This window comes from Vombatus ursinus, unplaced genomic scaffold, assembly GCF_900497805.2.
Source record: "Vombatus ursinus unplaced genomic scaffold, bare-nosed wombat genome assembly UNPS02014837.1, whole genome shotgun sequence".
NCBI lineage: Eukaryota > Metazoa > Chordata > Mammalia > Diprotodontia > Vombatidae > Vombatus > Vombatus ursinus.
The window spans coordinates 3,560,716-3,582,176 of NW_020954615.1; the positions used below are offsets into that span (position 1 = coordinate 3,560,716).

The 21,461-nt window shown below is 44.3% G+C and overlaps 1 protein-coding gene across 1 annotated transcript in view; it reads right to left on the reverse strand.

Moving 5' to 3' along the window:
• The window catches only part of LOXL2 (lysyl oxidase like 2), a 142,188-nt gene that overhangs the window by 34,065 nt on the left and 86,662 nt on the right, over window positions 1-21,461 (reverse strand). Inside the window, exons 6-7 of the mRNA XM_027840025.1 lie at window positions 19,862-20,045; window positions 9,237-9,388 (exon numbers count right to left, since the gene is read on the reverse strand). Of these exons, the coding sequence (XP_027695826.1) occupies window positions 9,237-9,388; window positions 19,862-20,045 (336 nt within the window). The remainder of the gene's footprint in view (window positions 1-9,236; window positions 9,389-19,861; window positions 20,046-21,461) is intronic.

A 21,461-nucleotide genomic window follows, 5' to 3' on the forward strand; every position in this document is an offset into this window, starting at 1 on the left:
AACTGCTAAAAACATCTTAATAGATTTTGGAGGCTTGAAGATTAGTCGTTTTAAGATGGCAGTGGAGAACTTCTGGGACTTGAGTAATTCTAGGAACTCTCCCCTTTCTGAAATATTTTAGTGAGTTTTGGGGTACTGCTCTGTATAATTTGTTTTAAAGAAAAATAAGAATTAAATTCTGCAATAGTTTCAGGGGTAAGAAGAACTTAGATCAGTTTTCCCCTGAAGACTGATAGTCCTATTATTTTAGTGTAATAAAGGAAGGCAGCTGGTTTGAAATTAATCCCAGAGTGAAGAGGGAAAAATAGATATACAGTGTGCACTTTGTAGCTGCTTCTTGTTAACCCTTCTTTGACCATGATAAGGTTGTTTAAATCAAGGATCCCTTGAACTCTCCCCATCCAAGCTTAGCTGATCTGATCCAAGATCAGCTGAGCTGATCCCTATGCCAGATCAGAGACCCATTGTGACCATCCCAGCTCAATGTTTTCCCCAAGTCAGAGATCCTCCCCTGCTGATCTTGTTAACCCCTTTTACCTCAGACCAGTTTCCTAAATAAAGGTATTGATCAATAAAAAAAATAGGCTGAAAAAATACAGGGAACTTGAGTTACATTATGATCTCAAAAAATGTATTAGCTGTGTGATCTTAAGCAAGTTATCTTATCTCTGTTTCCCTCAGGTTTTTTGATCTGTAAAGAGGAAAATAATAATAGTACCCACCTCCCAGGATTGTTGTGAGGATGAAGTGACATAATGATTGTGAAGTGCTCAACACAGTGACTGGCATATAGTAAGCACTATAAAAATGTTGACTATTGTTAATATTATTATTTCTTTAGTTGAATGTAATTGAATACTGGGTTTTATATATGTATAGTATGAAATACAGAAGGTAATAGAAAACTTAAGGTGATAGTATATATAACAGAGAAATAAACATTGGAAGCATTCCCACTAAAAACAGGCATAAAACACAGATGTCACTTATTCAAAATAGTCTTTAAAATGTTAGTAAAAGCATTTTTTTCTAGACACATGATTACATAGATTTAGACATGGAAGAGACCTCAGAAGTCATCTAATTTCATACTTGAAGCAGTTGTTCCAGTAAGCAGGACTAACTCCCATTTTAAGCTTTTAGCATCAAGAGATTAGGTTTTTTTAAAAAAAAAACTGCTAAAAACATCTTAATAGATTTGGAGGCTTGAAGATTAGTCATTTTAAGATGGCAGTGGAGAACTTCTGGGACTTAAGTAATTCTAGGAACTCTCCCCTTTCTGAAATATTTTAGTGAGTTTTGGGGTAGAAATCAATGATTTCTATGTAGGATAATTTGGAAATGCATTTGGCTGAATTGATATCATCTGCCTAGCAATAAGTTTGTTTCATGTTTTAAATACACCATATCATGTTATTATTGTATTTCTAAATTCTCTTATATTGTGAAGTTAAAGAAATAATTGTATCAGAAATGCTATTAGAAAAGCAACTTTTTTTTAATCTGGATGCTGTTAGATTATGGATTGAGCTTTTTAAATATTACGATAAAAATAGATATTTGAAAACTGTTAAATATTTAATGGAGTACATTTATTTGTTAAAAGATAATACTAATAAAGATAAAAGATAATAAAGTTTACTGTAATAAAGAGTGAGTTTGCATTTAAAGATATCACTTATAAAAATTACAAAAATATATAGAGTGGTTTAAAGATGTAACTTCAATACGTCAATATGAATCAACTCTCAGGTATTGGCTATATATCTGAAACCCCAGAATGTGGTTAGTTTACTAAAGTAAAGGATAAATTAAAGGTAGCTGTTGGAGAAATATGAGAAAATTAATAGTATTCATATCCTAAGTTGTGGTTAGTGAAATTTTGCTACTTGAGGTAAAAACTCGGAACTATAATTATTATTGTTTTGAGTTTTGATTACAGGGATGGTTGTCTGAGTTGTCATGTAGCCAATAGTAGAAAATAGCATGTGCTACAGTCTGAGAATTGCTAAAGGTAGATGTTTATGCCTGGGAGAAGTTTGGGGGATGGCTTTGGCATAGCCTAAGGTAAGATCCTCTTGATTCAGTTTCCTCATTCTGCTATTTTCTTTTTGAACAGGAAATTTCTCTACCTGGTTAATCCTGAGACTGACTTTTGATACTCTGTGACTATGTGACTGGCTTTCAGGTATGACTCATGCCTGGAATCAAAGATAGCTATAGGAGTTTTTCTCATTATGATATATAACATTATTATAATCATGGCCTTCCTTTTCCTTCCATAGCAAATTTCTATAATAAGGGCATGTGAGCAGTAGAAGCTTTGTAAGTACAATACTAATTCTTTTAATTAATCGGTTGATACTAAAACATCTCTAAGTTACTATAATAAGATGCAAGTTTGAAAAATATTATAATTTTAATCTATATTTGTGTTCAAATTATAATATGGGGATGATAGCCTTCTAAATGGAGAATTAGATAAGGTAATGAGACAAAGATATAATGTAAAAGTTTTCGAATTAAGTGGAATAGTGAGTTTCAAGAAAGCAAGAGGATTAGATTTTTTTTCCCCTAAGAACTATATATCTATAAACTATATACATGTGACTGGCTTCTAAATGTATCTAACATGGAAATTCAGGCTTTATGTTTTAGTAATAAGCTCTCAAAATTGGATTAAAGATTTTACATATAAAATTGTATTGATAGTTGTAAAGAACATGAAATTATTTTTCCATTTTTAAAATACATCTGATAATTTTAAAAGACAGTTTATTTTATAGAATTTTTTTTTTTAGACAATTGGGGTTAAGTGACTTTCCCAGGGTCACACAGCTAGTAAGTGTCAAGTGTTTGGTCTGAGGCCGGATTTGAACTCAGGTCCTCCTGACTTCAAGGCTGGTGCTCTTTCCACTGCCCCATCTAGCTGCCCATAGAATTTTTTTTTTTAAAGATTCTTTTATCAGGTGTAGGATTTAGGTAAAGACAGAAACAGCAAGTGATATATTAAAAAAAAAAACAACTGAAATTCTCTGAAATTTTGAAATTGGAGAACCAACTTTAAGAGATTGTACAAAACTGTATTGTCTTGTTACTAGCAGAATTATCTAGGAACCTTTACGAGTTATTTGGAACCACAGAAGCACAGCCCCCTTCAGAGCTTCTCTGAGAATGAGGTCTATTCCAGAATGTCCAAGAGAAGATATTTATCCAGGGATCAGATAACTACATGGCATATCTGGGACTCAAAATGTGCTGATTAAATGGCCATTAGGAGTGGGCTGCTAGGATGCAAGGAGACTTGGTGTTAGTTAATATTGATGATTATTATTTTGCTTTGCAATTTTATTTCATGATGTTTCTAAGTTTTCTTAGTTACCTTGATGAAATGTAAATCTCCCTTCTCAAAAAACTTACACCTCTTTAAGTTGTTTGATCTGTAACCTGATTGTGTAATTATGTATTATCATGTAATTCCAATTATAAATTTGTGAAAAACTCTATAGAAGTGACTTAGAGATAAGTTATGCATGGGAGTGGGCTGCCCACTCCCCCATTAATTAAAAAGGGGACGGGAGGGGACTGGAGCAACAAGTGATAGTGGGAATTGGATGAACCACACTGACTCCATCTTGTGACTCAATTCTGGAGGTAGCACATAAATCAAATGCAACTCTGGAGGTGGCTCAGTTCCCTTTCTATTCAATTATGGGTCTGGTCTAATTTCCGTCTTCTGAGAAAACTTTCCTCAATTGTGGGAATTAGAAGAAAGGAGGCTGGGAAGGAAGAGCAGTTAGCTGCCAAGCTCCACCAGCCATAACTTGGCTCCAGTTTCCAGAAGCCCAGTACCAGTGGCCTGGAATCAATCAGTCCGTTGACAAGCATGTAGTGAGGCTTTCTCTGTGCCAGGTGCTCTGTGCTGGGGACACACAGAAAGGCAAAACCCAAGCCCTGGCCTCAAAAATCTCACATTCTAATGGAGGAGGCGACATTCTAATAGCTGGGTACCTAGAAGTCACATACAAGACGGGTACAAGGGGAAGTCATAGTGGGAGGGACCAGGAAAGACTTCCTGCAGCCAGTGGACATCGAGCCGAGTCTTGGAAGAAGCAGGGGATTCCAAGAGGCAGAGGCGGCAAGGGGTCTGCTCTGACCTGGACAAACTAGTGAGAGGGAAAGAACGCTGGCCTTCTAGCCTTGAGCCCTGGCTTCAAATCCAAGCCCTGATACTCAGGAGCTCTGTAACCATGGGCAATCACTTAGCGTCTCCGAATCTGCCTTTTATCAGGGCTCCCCAGACTATAAGTGTCTTGAGGGCAGGGATTCGTCTTTGAATCCACAGTCTGGTACATAATAGGCACTCAAACACTTATTTAACAGAACTGAGGTGAATTGAATGTGTGAAAGCACTAAGAAATGTGAATGTTAATATTCTATTGCCCTTGACCAAGGAGTCAGGAAGACTCATCTTCCTGAATTCAAATCTGGCCTCAGATATTTACTAGCTGTGTGACCCTGGGCAAGTCACTTCACCCTGTTTACCTCAGTTTCCTCATCTGTCAAATGAGCTGGAGAAGGAAAACCACTCCAGTATCTTTGCCAAGAAACCCCAAACGGGGTCATGAGGAATCAGACACAACTGAAAAATGACTGAACAACAAGCTTGACCCTTTGGCTCTCCAAGAAGGTCAGCCAGGGACTTATGATCCTAGCCCACTGACCTCTGGCTTCATCTTCATTCATCTGTGAATCAATCAATCAACAAGCATTTATTAAGCACCTACTACGTGTCAGGCACTGTGCTACATATGGTGAAATAAAGGAAGGCAAAAGTAGTGGGCCCTGTAGTCTCCAAGGAAGCGGGGAAGGAGAGAAGGGGGAGGGCTGAATTCCCTTCAAACAGTGTGTGTTTCTTCATCTTCCTACCCCTCTGGCTTTCTCTAGCTGGGCCATGGGATTGTTAAACGGAATAAAGAATGTAGTGTCGAATTCTTACAAAATGCTAACTAGAAAACCCTGACATTGCCTGTGAGCTGGACACACAGGAAACCCGTCAGTGTTTTGATATAAGGCTGTGGTTCTGTGGTCTCAAACCCATTTTGCTGGGGCGGGGGCGTTTGCCACGCAAATGTTAATTGTAAAGGAAACATGAGGATCTTCCAACATAAATCCCACCTATTTGCTTGGTCAGAGCCAAGTTCTGAGCTCAGGGGTGAACTAGAGGTCAGCGAGGACCCAGGGAGACATGGCTGCCTTCATCTGGTCAAACCATCATCCGCTCCCCTCTTCCAGCGGGGGAAGCTAAGAAATCTTCTGCTTCTGTGGCTTGTCGTTAAGAGACGGACAAGATATCCCAAGCCAAGCTTTTCAGTGTTTTCTAGAATCTTGAAAATAGACAGTTTCCTAATGAGTTTTAGAGAAGGTAGTTCAACCTCTTCATTTGGCAGGTGAACAAAGCAGAGGTCCAGGGACTTGTCCAAGGTCACACAGCTAATGAGTGGCAGTGGGTGGAAGAGAGTTCCTTTCTTTGAATTCCCAGCTCAGCCACCTTATTGCTCTTGTACAAAATCACACAGACATCCACACTATAGGAAAGCACTCTCTCCATACAGGATCATCACTTAGAGCTGGGAAAGACCTCAAGGGCTGACCCCCTCATCTTACAGATGAGGAAACTGAGGCCCAACAAGGATACAGGACCACAGACTTGGAACTAGAAAGGACATCAGGGACCCTCTAGCCCATCTTCCTCTCTTTACAGATGAAGAAACTAAAAGCCCAAGGAAGTTAAGGGACTTACCCAAGGTCACACAGGTAGAAAGCATCAGAGTCAGGATTCAGACTCAAGACCTCTGACTCTTTCCTCTGCCTCCTGTATACGTGGTAGAGCCAGAATTCAAGCTCAGCACTTTGACTACAAGGGGCCACTAGGCGGTGCAGGAGGTAGAGCACTGGGCTTAAAATCAGGAGGACTCCTGTTCATGAGTTCAAATCCGGCCTCAGACACTTACTAGCTATATGACCTTGGGCAAATAACTTAACCTTCTCTGGCTTAGTTTCCTCATCTGTAAAATGAACTGGAGAAGGAAATGGCAAACCACTCCAGTAAGTTTGCCAAGAAAACCCCAAATGGGGCCATAGTCAGACATGACTCAACAACAGCTCTGACTACAAATGGTTTTCCCATGCACTAATACGACAAGAAAGTTGGTCAACTCCTATGCAGAGATTCTGGTTTTCAGAGTGGGGGGAGGGGTCGCTGGGAGAATTATACGACCTTAGGATTCAAGAGCTAGAAAGGAGTTCAGAGATTCTCCTCTGAGCACAAGCAGCAATAAGGACGAAACTACCACCAGTATTCCCAAGGTCCCCTGTGTTTGCCCAGTACACCATAATCTTCAGTGAAACGTTCCAGCTTTCCTTGTCCCCACACAAAAAATGAGGAATGGGTAGGGGGAGACAGGAGGATTTTGGGATGCTTAGGGTCCTGTGAAGAGACCAAGCCTCTCCACTGTTTATGACAAGTAGGCGATTGGCCTTAGCCTCCAGATGTTCCTCAGCAGGGCATTGCCAGCCATTGCTGCTTATCTCTTCTTTCTCCGGTCACGGCTGAATGACCTTTCACTCACTGGTACCTGTGAATCCACAGTGTCATTTGTTGGAGTGGAAGAGGCTGGTACTGTCCGAGATGGGCCAGTTCTTGTCCCCTCTCTAGGAAGATTCTTGGCCCTGTTTCTCGGCTCCCAGTGTTCAGTGGTCCTTGTTTCCGTCCTAATCTGTGATATCTTCTTCTGCTCTCCAACCTCCTGCCCAGGTGAGGATTGCCTTCAGTATCCTCACATCCTCTTTGGTTCTTCCTGGAAATCTTTGCTCTGTGCCTGCAAAGAACCCCTGATAGCCTGGAAAGTAGGCCTACGTCCCACCAGTTCTTTCACCTCTTCTAGGATGGCTAACAACTCAAACTGTTTGCTTACAGAGATGTTTCTTCATAGCACATTCTCTGCAGATCACTGGAAAATCTTCTTTGCCTTTCCTCCTTGCTTGAAGTCGGATCTGCAGTCCCAGCCATCTTCTTTCCATGAGCCCTTCCCTTGCACCCTCTGGACCACAGGACTCCAGAGACCATGGGGCCCTGGGGGAGTTTAGCCATTCTGATTTGGATCTCCCACCTTGGGATGAGCTCTCCACATTGGTGAGTGACTGGAAATTCATAGAGCTTGCTAGGTCAAGACGATTAATGATACTTGAGATCCCATTCAGCCATCTACCCTGTTATGCTTATGTTTTCCTTTCCATCCCTCCTCCCACTCCAACCTTCTACACCTTGCTCTGTGAAACATTTTTTTTTTTAAATCAGATCTGTGATTTCATCTTTGTGTAACTTCTGGTGAGGAAACTCCCTCCACCAATGCAGATCTATCTGTATATCTTAGAGAGATGTCTGGGGACATTGAGAAGCTAAGTGGCTTGTCTAGGGTCAACATGGGTCAGGAGTGGGACTTGAACCCCGGTCTTTCTGATTTCAAGGCCAGATGTCTATCCATTCACTATGGTGCCTCTCAGATCAAATTAGTGCATCCAATACCAAAGTTGCTTCTGGTAAAAGCCTGCCAATGGATTCTCCCATGGCCACATTTACCATCCTTGTGGCTTCCCAGGCCAAAATGCCCTTCCTGGACTAGCATTCCCTTATATATGTTGTTTTGACCAATTAGAATGTAAGCTTTTTAAGGGCAAGGACTATACCATTTTTGCATTTGTATCTCTAGAACATAGTAAGTGCTTAATAAATGTTTTTCATTCATTCATTCATTGGTTTTAAATATCTTTCTTGGCAACCCTGCCACAGTCAGGACAAACTGATCTGGCTGTTAGCCATTCTTGGAGTTCAGTGACTGAGGAGGGGAGGCAAAATAAGGCTTAATTTATTTACAAAAGGCCGCTCATCTTCTCTAAATAGGTTAGTACCATTTACTTAACTTCCTTTGACTGGCACATTTCATTTTCCCAGCCAACCCAAGCACAAACAGAATTCCTCTAAGAGCAGAATCCAATTATCCATTAGATTTAAGTATCCATCTTGTTCCTCCTGGCTACTGAATTCTAGGGACAGCCCAGACAGTCCAGAGACTTCTCTGGCCACTTAGCTGTGGAAGGATCAGAGGGGACCTGGTGAATCCAGGATAATGTAACAAAAGACACAGAGGCTTGGCTAGGTACCACATCCTGGTTATGCTGTCTCAGGAACATTTACTAGTCAATCTGAGCCTCAGTTTCCTCAAATGTAAAATGGAGGGCAATAAGACGTGTGCCCCTTACTCTCTAGGGCCACTGTGGGGATCAGATGAGACAAAGTTGTGGAAACATTTTGTGGCCACACTGTGCTATGTTATTGCATGCTATTATTTGCTCATTACTACATAATTTCATCCAGATGTGAAACTGTATAAGAAGCCCCCCCCTCCTTCCCCTCCCCTCCATGCAGCAGCACATGAAACGTCTCAGCCAGAAGTTAGGGCTTTTTGCTCATATTCAGAATCCTATTATCAGAGACCATGGGGATGGATCAGGTCCTGAGTCTGCTGGGATAAATATACATTACCCCAACTTAGCTGCATCTTCTGGGAAAACTCAATTTTCTCGGGTCTAGTTTTTTTTTCCCAAAATCTGGCCAGAAAACCCCACCCTACCCTGATCCTGGCCTGGTCCCAGCCTGTATGGAGCTCTTGAAAGTGTCATGTTTCATCCTGTGCTGGTTAGCTCTAAATCTGGAATCAGAGCATCACAGAGCTGGGAAGGGACCTCAGAAGACATCTTGTCCAACGCCCTCAGTTCACAGAAGAGGAAGGTCAAGACTCACCTGAGGTCACATGGGTAATAACTCTCTGGGGTGAGATTTGAACCCAGGGTCTGAAAGGGTTATTATGAGGATAAATTGAGATAATATATGTAAAGTGCTAAACACAGTGCCTGGCACACAACAGGCACTTGTTAAATGCTTATTCCCTACCTTCCCCTCTCCCACCCCTTGGATTTGACCCTCCTACTTATGACTTGCATGACCTTGGATGTCTCTAACTTTCTGTTTCCTCTTCTGTAAGATGAGAGGGTTGGATTAGAGACGATTTCTAATGCCTCAAATCCCACAATTCTCTGGCCTCGTGATGCGGTCCCTCCGTTGCTGGCCAGCTCCCTTTATTCAGAGGCCTCCTGTGTGGGCCCCATCTCCTTACCTGATTCTGGAAGCCCATGGCAGGAATGTTGCACCTCACCCCAGCATCTTCTTCATGGTTGCAGCCCAGGTTCTCAACGTTGAATTTACAGTCAATGATGGATTTCTCGAACCCCGTGCACTGTATTTCATTGAGGTGGATGGACCCTATGCCTAGAGGAGGGGAATAGCAAAATAGTTGATAAGATCATAGGAACTAGGGAGAGCTGCATGGACTTGCAGAAGAGCAGGCTTCTCTCTTCCTCTCGAAGACCCCTCCAACTCCATCATTACTCTGTTCTTGGTCCAGGTCCATGATGCAGAGCAGTGCAATGGAAAATGTGGTGGACTTCGAGGTAGGAAAACCTGCGTTCAGATCTCACCTCTGACCCTTCTTGACTGTATGATCCCGGATAGGCCTCTTACCCTCCTTCTCTGAGCCTCAATATTTTCATCCGTAAAGTAGGGATGATAAAACAAGTAGGAAATATTGCAGAGGGTCGCTGTGATGCCTGGAAATGATTTTGTATCTGTTTTGTAATTAATTTTCTATACATATTGTTTTCCTCCAAAAGAATGCAAGCTCCTTAAGGGCAGGCACCATTCTATTTTTGTCTCTGTAGCTCCAGCACCTAACATACAGTAGGTACTTAATAAATGCTTGATGAACAAACAGGCTCATAGGATCTAGAGACAGAAAGAACCTTGGGGATTATCTAGTCAAACTCCCTCCCTTCACAGATGAGCTAACTGAGGTCCAGTGACTTGCCTAAAGTCAAACAACTACTAAGTGTCAGAGGTGAGATTTGAACCCAGGCCTTCCAGACTAAGTTCATCGTTGTCTAATGGGTGGGCATTTGCCTCATCTTACCAGGGCCCAGGCCTCTACAGCACCCCTCTCCCCGCTCCAGGCCAGGCCTCCTGTCCTCAGACCATCCATCGTCTCTACTTTTTCCTCACTAGTGACCTGGATTCTGCCCGTGATCACTTTTTCCCTCCGAGAGGGAGCTTTGGGGGTCTTCCTCGGGCCCAGGCCCCTTGACACTTCTTCACCTTCTCCACGCCACACTAGGAATGTGCCTCGCCCTGCCCCAGCCTCTTCCTGGCTTCCTTCACGTGGGGTCTTCCCTCATTGAAGTGGAAGTCACTTGTCTGACTGCTCATGTAAGATTTGCTGGATCGTTCCAAGTAACCACAGGTGTAGGCCAAGGCTGGGTCTGAGTGCTCTTCCTTCTCTGCACACACTCCTTCCCCTCCTTTCCTTTTCTTTTCCTCCCCCTCCCTTCTCCTTTCCTTCCTCCCTTCCCTCTCTCTCCCTCCCTCCTCCTTTCCTCCCTTCTCTTCCTCCTTCATTCCTTCCTTTCTTCCTTCTTTCTCTCCCTCCTTTCCTTCCTCCTTCCTTCCCTCCCCTCCCTCCTCCTTTTCTTCCTTCCTTCCTTCCTTCCTTCCTTCCTTCCTTCCTTCCTTCCTTCCTTCCTTCCTCCCTCCCTCCCTTCCTTCCTTCCTTCCTGCCTACCTACCTACCAGAATTGAGAAGGCTTACAGGGATAAAACACATTCAGCACATGTAATTTTTTAAAAGACTGGGACAAAATGGTGAAAGAAAGAGGACCAGCAGATGTTCCCTGGCACCTGGGCTGAGCTGGGTCTTACACCTGGGCCCCAAACTTAGCTCTACGGATACTTGTACAAAGTCACTGCTTCAGGCCGTGTACTGTTCGCTGTCTGCTAAAAGGAAACTTTCACATCCATTTGCAAAGACCAACTTTTTTTCTGGCCCTGAATTCAAAAGTGTCCCATAAGGGATATTGGATACCATATAATAGGCAAAGATTTTGTCTATAGTTGTAGGCAGTGGTTTTGACAAGTACCATACAAAACAGTTCTACAAATAGCTGCTTTCAGTGAATGGAGAAGCAGCTTGGCCCTGTGTCTACGGTGACAGATGTGGAAGCAGAAAAGTCTGGGTTTGTCAGAAACTTACTATCTGGCCTCCGGGCAAGCTTCCAAATTGTCTCAGCCTCAGTTTCCCCATCCGTTCATGAAGATAATAATACCGGTAGCACTCATGACATTGTTGTCAGGATCAAATGAGATAAGCAATGTGAAGTACTTTCCAAAACCTTAAAGATTTATAGCAATGTTGGGAATTTCCCCAATGCCTTTGCACATAGTAGATGTTTTTAATAAATCTTTGATGACTTTTGCCAAGTTGGTTGGCTTTGGTTTTACTCAATAAAATCTATTGGGAGATAAGACGCATTGAACTATTAGAAGATCTCTAAGTTTGCTTCTAGCATTAATATTCCAGGTTCCTGGTGGAACCTAGAACCTTACTCTGGGCAGTAATGGAGAAAAGCTACTGTGCGATGACTTACAATGATGAAACCGTAACCAGTGGACTCCAGTGCAAGAGACGGGTGAGTCAGGACCCAGCCAGATCTCCAACTTATTAGGGAACTATTTGCTTGCATACTCCAAAATATCTTTCTGAGGATCCCTGAGTAAGAGCCTACCAAAAAGGAAAGGAGTCCAAGGGCCTCTCATACCACAGCCCCCAGTGTGAAATTCATCGACATCATCATCATCATCATCATTATAGATAGGAGCCATTATTTCCTTCATTTTACACATGAGGAAACTGAGGTAAAGGAAATTTGAGTGGCTTGCCCAGGTATAAATAAAGTAATTGGAGGGCTTGGGGCCTTTTGTAAGCACTTGAGCTGAGCTTTGGAAGAAGCTCGGGCTACCTCCAGGGATGTATGAGGTGAGGAGGGTAAGTGTTCCAGCCAAGAGAATTAATAGACCGGGCAAAGCGGGAAGACAGAATATCACATGCAGGGTGAGAACACAGAGTCATTGGTGAGGGACAATGTGAATCAACCTGGGAATGTGCAACGCAGAAGCCAGGAGGTCAAACTCTGAAGGCCAGGCAGAGGAGATTGTATTTTACTCTAGAGCAAACAGAACCACGAAACCTTTGAGAGGTGAGTGACATGAAGACATTTACCATGGATTTACCATGCATGTTTCCATTGCCTATTGAATCCCCTGCACTTTTGATTCTTCTGGCATTAAGGAGTTCCCTGACCCTCAGCCATATGATATCAGTCAATCAACGAGAGAGAGAGAGAGAGAGAGAGAGAGAGAGAGAGAGAGGGAGAGAGAGATCAGCCACAATTTTCTACCAGACTGTATGCTCCATACATAAATTTTTAATCTTCCCAGTCAGTACTTAGGACAATTCAAGAATCTAAGGCAGCCTGGGTCTACCCTGACATAAGTCACAGCCTGTCTACAATCATAGGGTTCTTGGGTGTTACAGAACTAGATAGAGATAGAAAGTATATCTGAGAAGACATTTATTCTAACACCCTCATTTTACAGATGAGGAAACTGAGGACCAAGAAGATACAGTATCAAAAATAATAATTAAAAATGATAATAATAACTAGAATTTTTACAGTTCCTACTGTGTACCAGGCACTGTATTAACTTTACAAATATCATTTTATTTGATGGAGACGGAAATGGCAAACTACTCCAGTATCTTTGCCAAGAAACCCCCTCCCTCCAGACAAAGTTCATGGGTCACATACAGTTGGACACGACTGAACAACAATAACACTTTATTTGATCCTCAGAACAACCATGGGACATAGGTACTGTTGTTATGTCCATTTATCAGATGAGGAAACTGAGGCAAACAGAGGCTTAAATGACTTGCCCAGGGTCCCTCAGCTAGAAAGTGCCTGAGGATGGATTTGAACTCAGTTAATTGAGGCTCTGAGATATCAAGTTAACCTGCCAAGTGGCACACAAGTGATGGGTGTCAGAGGCATGATTTTAACTCAGGCTTTCTTGATTCCAAGCCAGGACTTAGCCCATTGTGACATAATGTTCAGCTGATGTTTCATAAATGGTTACTTAATTGAGTTTTTTGACCCACCGTTCTGGTTTGACCTCCAGCTTCTGAGCTCCCTGGGTCAGGCTCATTCCCCAGAGAGACTCCCAGCCCTGCCCTTGGCCAAAATCCTTTCTCTGGGCCTGGCCTCCAGCCCTGACTTCCCAGAGCACTGAAGCCCTCTTCCTGGTGTGGCAGATATGGAGAAGAGAGTCGGTAAAGTCAAGAAAGAAGCCGTGTTTCTCTGGAACCATGATGCCTCCTCAGGGACCAGCTGGAACCAATCATTTCAAGTATCCATCCCAGTTATGAGAGATGCCACTTCTCTTGCCAAAATAAAAAGACGTATTTTTTTTCTTCTAAAGAAACACATCTCACTCTTTAATGCTGATATCTCTCATAGGGGCAAAGGATAAATAATAATAAAATAATAAAACAAGCTAGTTCTCCATAGAGAGGAAGAGGGCCTGGTACATCAGCTCTTCCCAGAAGTTGCCCCTCTCCACAACATAGCCCCGATTTGTCCCAAGTTCTCTAGTCCTGAGGCCCTAAGGAAACCTTGGGCTGCTTGGGAAAGAATTAGGTCAGCCTGCACACACCCTCTGGAAGCTGACTTCTCTCTGCCCCCATAGAATGTTTATCTCAGCCGAGGAGCCCTTGCTGACTCCTCACACCAACGTGGACCCTACCCTGCAGGTCATGGGGCAGCAAGAAGCAACCAGCCATCGAGGGAGAAGACAATTAGGGAAGCCAACAGAAAAGACCCTCAGAGGCTTGGCAGAGTGGGGAACAGCGAAGGGGAAAATACTCTGCTTTGTCACCACCTTTAAGGCCCGTCTCCTACATGAAGCCTTCTCTGATTGCACCAGTTGTCAGCGGCAGCCACCCCTACAAGGACTTTGCATTTATTTTATATACATTTGTATTTATCTGTGTATATGTTGTGCCCCGCCTGCCCCTAGAGAATATAAGCCCTTTGAGGGTAGGACCTTTTTGGGGTTTTGGTTTTTTTGTGTCCCCAGTGGGATACACAATGGGTACTAAGAAAATTTGTGACCTCACCTATCTAATGGGTGACCTATTTCTTGCCTTCTCAGTGGGTGGAGGAGGGGTGGAAGGAGGGAAATGGAAAAAAAAGTCAGAAATTTAGGGCTTAGATACTGTACTTCAGCCTTCTTCACTTCCCAGGTAGGGCTCAGAGAGGTCATGGGATTTTAGACTTAGCAGAAAAGGACTTCAGAGATCCAGCCCCCTCAACTTACACATGAGGAAAATGAGGCCCAGACAGGCAAGTGACTTGCCTAAGGTCACACAGTTAGGGGCAGAGTAAATAGGCGTAGATCCCGGGAGGCCAAATGTGTACAACAATTACAGGAATGGGAAACAAAACGTGTAACAATCACACAAACAGCTCACCCTCACATGGAGATGGGAAGCTTGTGAAATGTTTCCCTTGAATAACTCGGCTACTGTGTCTGTTTGCATGGACTGGCTTTCTTTTCGTACTTACAAGCCAGGGTTCAATGCTGGGGCGAGGGGTAGTGAGGAAGTTCATTTGATATTAAAGAAAAGAATAAGCTCCAGAGGGCTAGAGCCTGAAGGGTTCTCAGGAACCATCTAGTCTACCCTCACCCCCTTATTTTACAGATGGGAACACTGAGGCATAGTGACTTGTCCAAGGTCATACAGGTGGTAAGTGTCAGAGACAGAATTTGAACCCAGGTCCTTTGACTACCAGGCAGCTAGGTGGTACAATGGCTAGAGTGCCAGGCTTAAAGTCAGGAAGACTCATCTTCATGAGTTCAGATCTGGCCTCAGACACTTATGAGCTGTGTGACCCTGGGCAAGTCACTTAACCTTGTTTGCCTCAGTTTCCTCATCTACAAAATGATCTAGAGAAGGAAATAACAAATCACTCCAATATTATTGCCATGAAAACCCCAAATGGGGTCACAGAGAGTCAGACACAATTGAAATGACTGAATTGTTATTAAACAGCCACCCCTGATTACAGAACCCCATCAATACAATGTAGCTTTAAGAAAATTCCTCATTATTGGAGGAAAAAAAGAAGGCCAAAGCACTTTCCTTGCAAGAAAACTGCGGGGTAGGACCAAGATCAGAAAGCTGAGGTGCAAGAGGGGGAGGGACGTTTCCAAAGTCACAGAGCAACTCGGACTCTGTTCCGTAGTGAAAAAAGCAGAATGCTGAAAGAAGGGAGATCCGAGTTCTAATTATGCCTAACATTTATGTAATGCTTCAAGGTCTGCAAAGGGCTTGATATCTGTTATCTCCTTTAATCCTCACAACAACCTTAGTCAGTCACTCAAACATTTATTAAACACCTACTATGTGCCAGACACAGTGCTAAGCTTTGGGGATATAATAATAATAATAATAATAATAATAATAAAAAGACAGTCCCTGCCCTGGAGAAGCTTACAAACACAAGAGCTGGGAGGATGTGAGATCACAGTAAAACTCAGGGTTTTCCAACGGTCTTTCCACTTTGCCACCCAGGCTCCTGCTACTTACTGCCTCTATTACCCTAGCCAAGTCATTCCACGGCCCTGAGACTCAGTTTCCTTCTTCTATCAAATGGGAGTAATAACCCTTGTTCACCCTACCTCATGAGGTTATGAGCAAAGCTTATGTGAGCTTAAGCCAGTGACTTCTCTCTGGGCCTTAGCTTGCTTATCTGTAAAAGGGGTTTAGGGGGCTGAAAGAACACTAAGGTCAGTCCCTTTCAGTTCTTTCCCCATGAGAGATTGATCCTAAAAGGTCAGATCACAACTCTGTTGCTGGAAGAAAGGACCTCAGAGGTCTTCTAGACTAACTCTCTCTTTTTACAAATGAAGAAACTGAGGCCCAGAGAGGTTAAGGGATTTGCCCTAGGTCACACAAACAATAAGTGGCAGAGGTGGGATATTCTTTTAAAAGTAAAAGCAAATAACTTTTTAATTTTGGCAAGAAGAGTAATATCTTTCATATTAGGCTCTTTCAAAATTTTAGTCTGGATCTGTGATTTCCTTGGTGTGAGAAACTTTGCTCCACCCATGCAGATAAGCAGGTACTCTATAGGTTATAGTCTTCAAGATTGACGTGGGGCAATGAGAAACTCCATGATTTGCCTGGCATCACACAGACAACAGTGGGTGGTTGGAAAGCCTGGAACTTAGGTCTTCCTGGCTGAGGCCAGTTGTCCTAGCTGGGAAAGATTGCTTCAATGACTGGTCCCAGCAGTTAGGAGGTCTGGAGAAACTCTGTTTGTCCTCTGTACTTCACCCACATCTTTGCCCTCTTGGAAACTTCTCTATCACATTATGTTGCTTCGGTCCCCTTTATCTCCAATTTTTCACAATCAATGACTTCCAATCCCCAGTCTTCCTCATTGAACATGAACCCACAGAACCTCTTCTCACAAACCCACTTAAAAGCATGGGTTGACTTTTGATTAGGACATCCTGAGAAGAAAACTCCCAGGCATCTCGAAAAGATCCATTTCTTTTTTTTTTTTTTTTTTTTAGGCAATTGGGGTTAAGTGACTTGCCGAGGGTCACACAGCTAGTTAGTGACAAGTGTTTGGTCTGAGACCGTATTTGAACTCAGGTCCTCCTGACTTCAGGGCCGGTGCTCTATCCACTGCGCCACCTAGCTGCCCCAGAAAGATCCATTTCTATAGGAGTCAAAACTCCAAATTTTCCTAGGGACCTTTAGAAGCCGGGCCAGAAATGTGACTCTGGTTTCCACACACTAGGAACCCTTCAGAAGTGGCAGGCAGAAAAACTAGAAATTAAGAGAATGCCTTCTTATTGAAGAATGGCTTAAAAAAACCGTGGAGTATGAATGTAAAGGAATATTCCCACTACATGAGAAAGGATGAAATGGACAATTTCAGGGGAAACTCGGAAAACCTCTATGAACTGATGCAGAGGGAAGTGAGCAGCAGCCCAAGAACTATTTGTACAATAATAATTGAAATACTTCAGGCTGCTAATCAATGCTGTGATAAATCACGACTGAAAGAATGCAGATGAAACTTGCCACTTGGTGAGAAACTCAAAATGCAGAACGAAACGTTTCCAGGCACTGCCAATATGAAAATGTGCTTGGCTAGACGGTGCATGTATGTGTGGAGGCCTTTACTTTTTCGTTTTTAAAAAACTATTCAGTTCAGAGGGCGTGATAAGGGGAGGGAGAGATTAATAGAAAAAACTTTTTAAAAAGAAATGAGTGTCATTTAAAAAAGCAAAAGATATAAATTAAAATAAAATTAAAAACAAAAGCAGAGAGTGTGAGGCAGACCCTTGAGGCCACTTCGGGCTTTTCTTAGACTTAATAGTCTAGGGGCTGATGAGTTCAGCACATTCTGTTCTAGGATTGTGTTTCTGACGGACTAGAAATACGTGTAGAATGTGTGAAAGGAGGGAGCTGTACTCAATCTCTAAAGACCTTTCCAGCTTGGAAATCTATGACCCTTTGACACCATAGCCCCATCTCACAGGCCTGGGACCCTCACTGCTGAGCCCCTCACCACCCAATAAAATCCACACTCACTCCTACCAGATGCAGATGTTTCTCTGCCTTGTTTTTAAAACTGAAATTGAAGACATGGCTCATTGTTAGCGAGGGGCCCTCGGCCCCAGCAATTCCTAGAAGCAGGGTCTGGGGAGGAAGTGTGAGGATGTTTGGTATGTGAGGGGCCTCCCGGGGAGTGGGGGGCTGTTATCCTCTAGCACTCATGTTTGGACAATGTCTCTTCAGAGGGCAACCCTTTTAAAAGCTTGTCTGTACTCTTGATCCAGGCTTGAACAGGTAATGGAAACCAGATTCCATCTGAACAGTGGTGGTCAGGGACAGCAACAGCCCTGTGGGGAGTTCAAGGGATCACAGATCCCGAACGGGGAGCTCAGAGGCCGATGTCTGGCCTACCTCCTTCATGTTAATAGAGGAGGGTCAGACAGGGGAAGCAACTCACCCAAGGTAGAGGTAATGAGCGGTAGAGCCAACCTTCAAACTCTGGGCTTCTGACTTCAAACACAGCCAGCACATTTCCATTGTGCCAGGCTGCCTCCCGAGTTATTGTTGTTGTTAGGAGGAAACATTAGGTGAAGGGGCTAGAGCCCAACCAGGACTTCCCCACCTTTTATACTCTTACTCCTCATCTTTGCCCGAGCTTTCTTGGCTCAGCTCAGTCGTCACCTTCTTTGTAAACCCGCCCCTGACCTCCCCATGCAGAAGAGATCTCAACCTCCTCGAATTGTCCCAGAGTCCTTTGTCTTAGAATCTCAGTGTCGGAGGAGACCTCTATGGCCATTCCAGAATCTCCTGTGTAACCTACTGGCCATTGGTCCTCTAGCGTCTGCTTGAAGACCTACAGTGAGGGAGAAACCACCCCTGAAGCCAGCCCCTTCTATTTTGGGGACAGCTTTGATGGCTAGCTTTTTCATGACATACAGCTTAAATGTGTGACCTGTAGCTACTGGCCCTGGTTCTAATCTCTGGGGCTGAGCAGAACAAGTCCGATCTGTCTTCCCTAAGGCAACCCTTCGAATACTTGGACACAGCTCTCATGCCCTCCCAAGTCTTCAATTCTAAAGGTTGCATATCTCTAGTTCCTTCACAGAGATCCTTGACAGATGAGGAAACTGAGTTCCAGAGCGATTTGGCCAAGGTCACAAGGGAGTATAAGATGGGATTTGCCCCCCAGAATGTCAAATTCCAGAGCCTCTGACTTTTCCACTGTACCCCTGCACCCTGGCAGATCAAGGACCCCCTGCTGCTAGACCGTTCTTAGATTTCACCAGAATGCTTGGCAAAGTCTCTCCTGCTGTGTTGGCAGATGAGATGGAAAGATGTGGGTTAGATGATATCCTAGCCATGCAGCCGATTTGGAATGAGCTGGATAACGAGGCCCAAAAAGACGTAATTAGTGGATCACCTTCAGGTTGGAGGGAGCCTCAGGGGGAGTGCCAGGGGAATCCCCTCTGTCCTGGCTCTTATGTTTTCATCGGTGTCTTGCATAAAGGAGACAGAGATGGAAAGCTCATCAGCTTGGCAGGGACCATGACGCAGGAAGGGGTAATGTGCTGGATGCCAGTGAGGATGAAAACTCCCTCCTCGGGCTAAAATGATGGGCCGAGGTGAAGATTATAGCACTTCTTTTTGGACTGAACCCGGGAGGACGCCTGAATGGGCAAACTCCCTCTACCCACGCAACGTGCAACTGATACAGGGCGTCCCTAGGGTCTTAGGATAGTTTTAAACCATTAAAGCTCATCATCATCAACATTATTATTAAAGCTGAAAACTACACTGAGACTTTTTGGACACTCGGTCTTACTGGCTCCCAAGCTCAAGATGAGTCCTCAGTACGATGTGGCAGCCCCCAAGGCTGTGTATGGTACTCTAGTCTCCAGGAAGGACGGTGGGAGGAAAGGAGTAAAAAAAGGAAGGAAAGAGTAGGGAAGGGGAGGAAGGAAATGAAGGAAAGAAAGAAACAATACTCTATTAACCAAATGAAATAAAATGAAAATCGAGGGGCTGCGGTTGGGAGAGTGGGACTCCCTGGAAACCACTGCAGGCAAACATCCCCATTCGCCTAACTCTGGAGCAGCAGAGAGGAGAAAGGGAAGACTGGGAGGGTCTTTGGGGAAAAGGGAGGGGCTCCCACAGCTGTCCATGAGCTGCCCATGAGCTGCCCTGAGGGAGCAGACCAGGAGGAGCCAGGAGCTGCTTCTTACCTTGCCCAAGCCTGGCGCCTGTGATGGCCTCTTTGGCGCTCCCAAAGCCCAGCTCCCGGCAGACCACGCTGGCCGACACCAGGTTCCACTGGTCATCGCAGATGGTGCCCCACTCCCCGTTCTTGAGCACCTCCACTCGGCCTTCTCCGGTGTTGGCACCACCTCTCAGCCGCACCAGGGGTTGCTGGGGAAGAGAAACAGGCTCCTGCTGAGTGGAGAAGTACCTGGTGCATGGCCGGTCTTGAGGCCTCTCAGGAGACCTGTTGTCTCACTCCCAGCCACCCTCCGTCCCTCGTCACAACCTGGTTTTGTGCTAGATTCTCTATGGGCCGTCTTTCTATTATGCCATCTGCGACGTAATGCATCCCAGCTGCAAGGACTCTCCGAGGTCACCAGGCTGAGGCCCAGGGAGCTGGGATTCAAATGCAGGTACTGTAACTTCGGCCAGCCACGCCTAGATCTGAAACCTGGCTTATTCACTCACAAGCTGTGTGACCATGGGGAAGTCACTTGGCTGCGCTGAGACTCAGTTTCCCCAACTATCAAACTTTCCAGCAGTGAGAACTGACTGAGCATGGTCTGGGGGCTCCCTCTTCACAGACATCTGCAGACCAGGCTGGTTGGCTCACTGGGTGTGCTAGGCTTCTTCCTCCAGCATGGCACCACTGAGGTGCCTTCCAACTCTGGAATTCTAACGACACTCACTGACCACTTAATACATATAAACATTATGCTCAGCACTTGGGGAGATACCGACTTTAGGGAAGATGTGCTGCCTGCCCTAAAGGAGTTTACAATCTAGGCAGCTGGTGGAGTGAGGGATAGAGTGCTGGGCCTGGAGTCAGGAAGACCTAAGTTCAAATCCGACCTCAGACACTTACTAGCTGAGTGACCCTGGGCAAGTCACTTAACCTCAGTTTCCTTAACTGTAAAATGGGGATAACATAGCACCTACCTACCAGGGTTGTTGTGAGGATCTGAGATTATAATTGTGAAAAAAGAAAAAGTACTTAACACAGTGCCTAGCACATAGTAGGTACTATAAAAATGCTTATTCCCTTTCCTTCTCCCCTAGTTGGTGGAAAAAATCACAAATCCAGATAATACAGTATAGGGTTAATGTTAAGTAAGGGCCTGTCACTGGAGGTGTACTCAACAGAAGCTTGGGAGAAAACCCAACACAACCCCCTTTCATTGCCTGGGCTCCTGATAGGGTTGGGGGAGGGGGGAACCTTATCTTTTAAAGGAGGCTGCCTTTAGCAGAGGCATGGACCGCAGACCATCCACTCTTCCTGGGTCAGTGATAGGGGAGGGGGCTTGACAAGAATCACAAGATCATGGATTTAGAGCCACAGGGGTCCTTAGGGGCTGTCAAGGACCAACCCTTCACTTTACAGATAAGGAAACTGAGGCAGAGAGGTTGAGTGATATGGCCAGGGTCACACTAGTGGGTGCCTGAGGTAGGCACCTTCAACCCAGGTCTTTCTGCTTCTAAGTCCAGTGCTCTACACACTAGGGGGAGAGGCAGGCTCATGTTAGCTTAGCATGATTCGTTCTTTCTTTCTTTCTTTCTTTCTTTCTTTCTTTCTTTCTTTCTTTC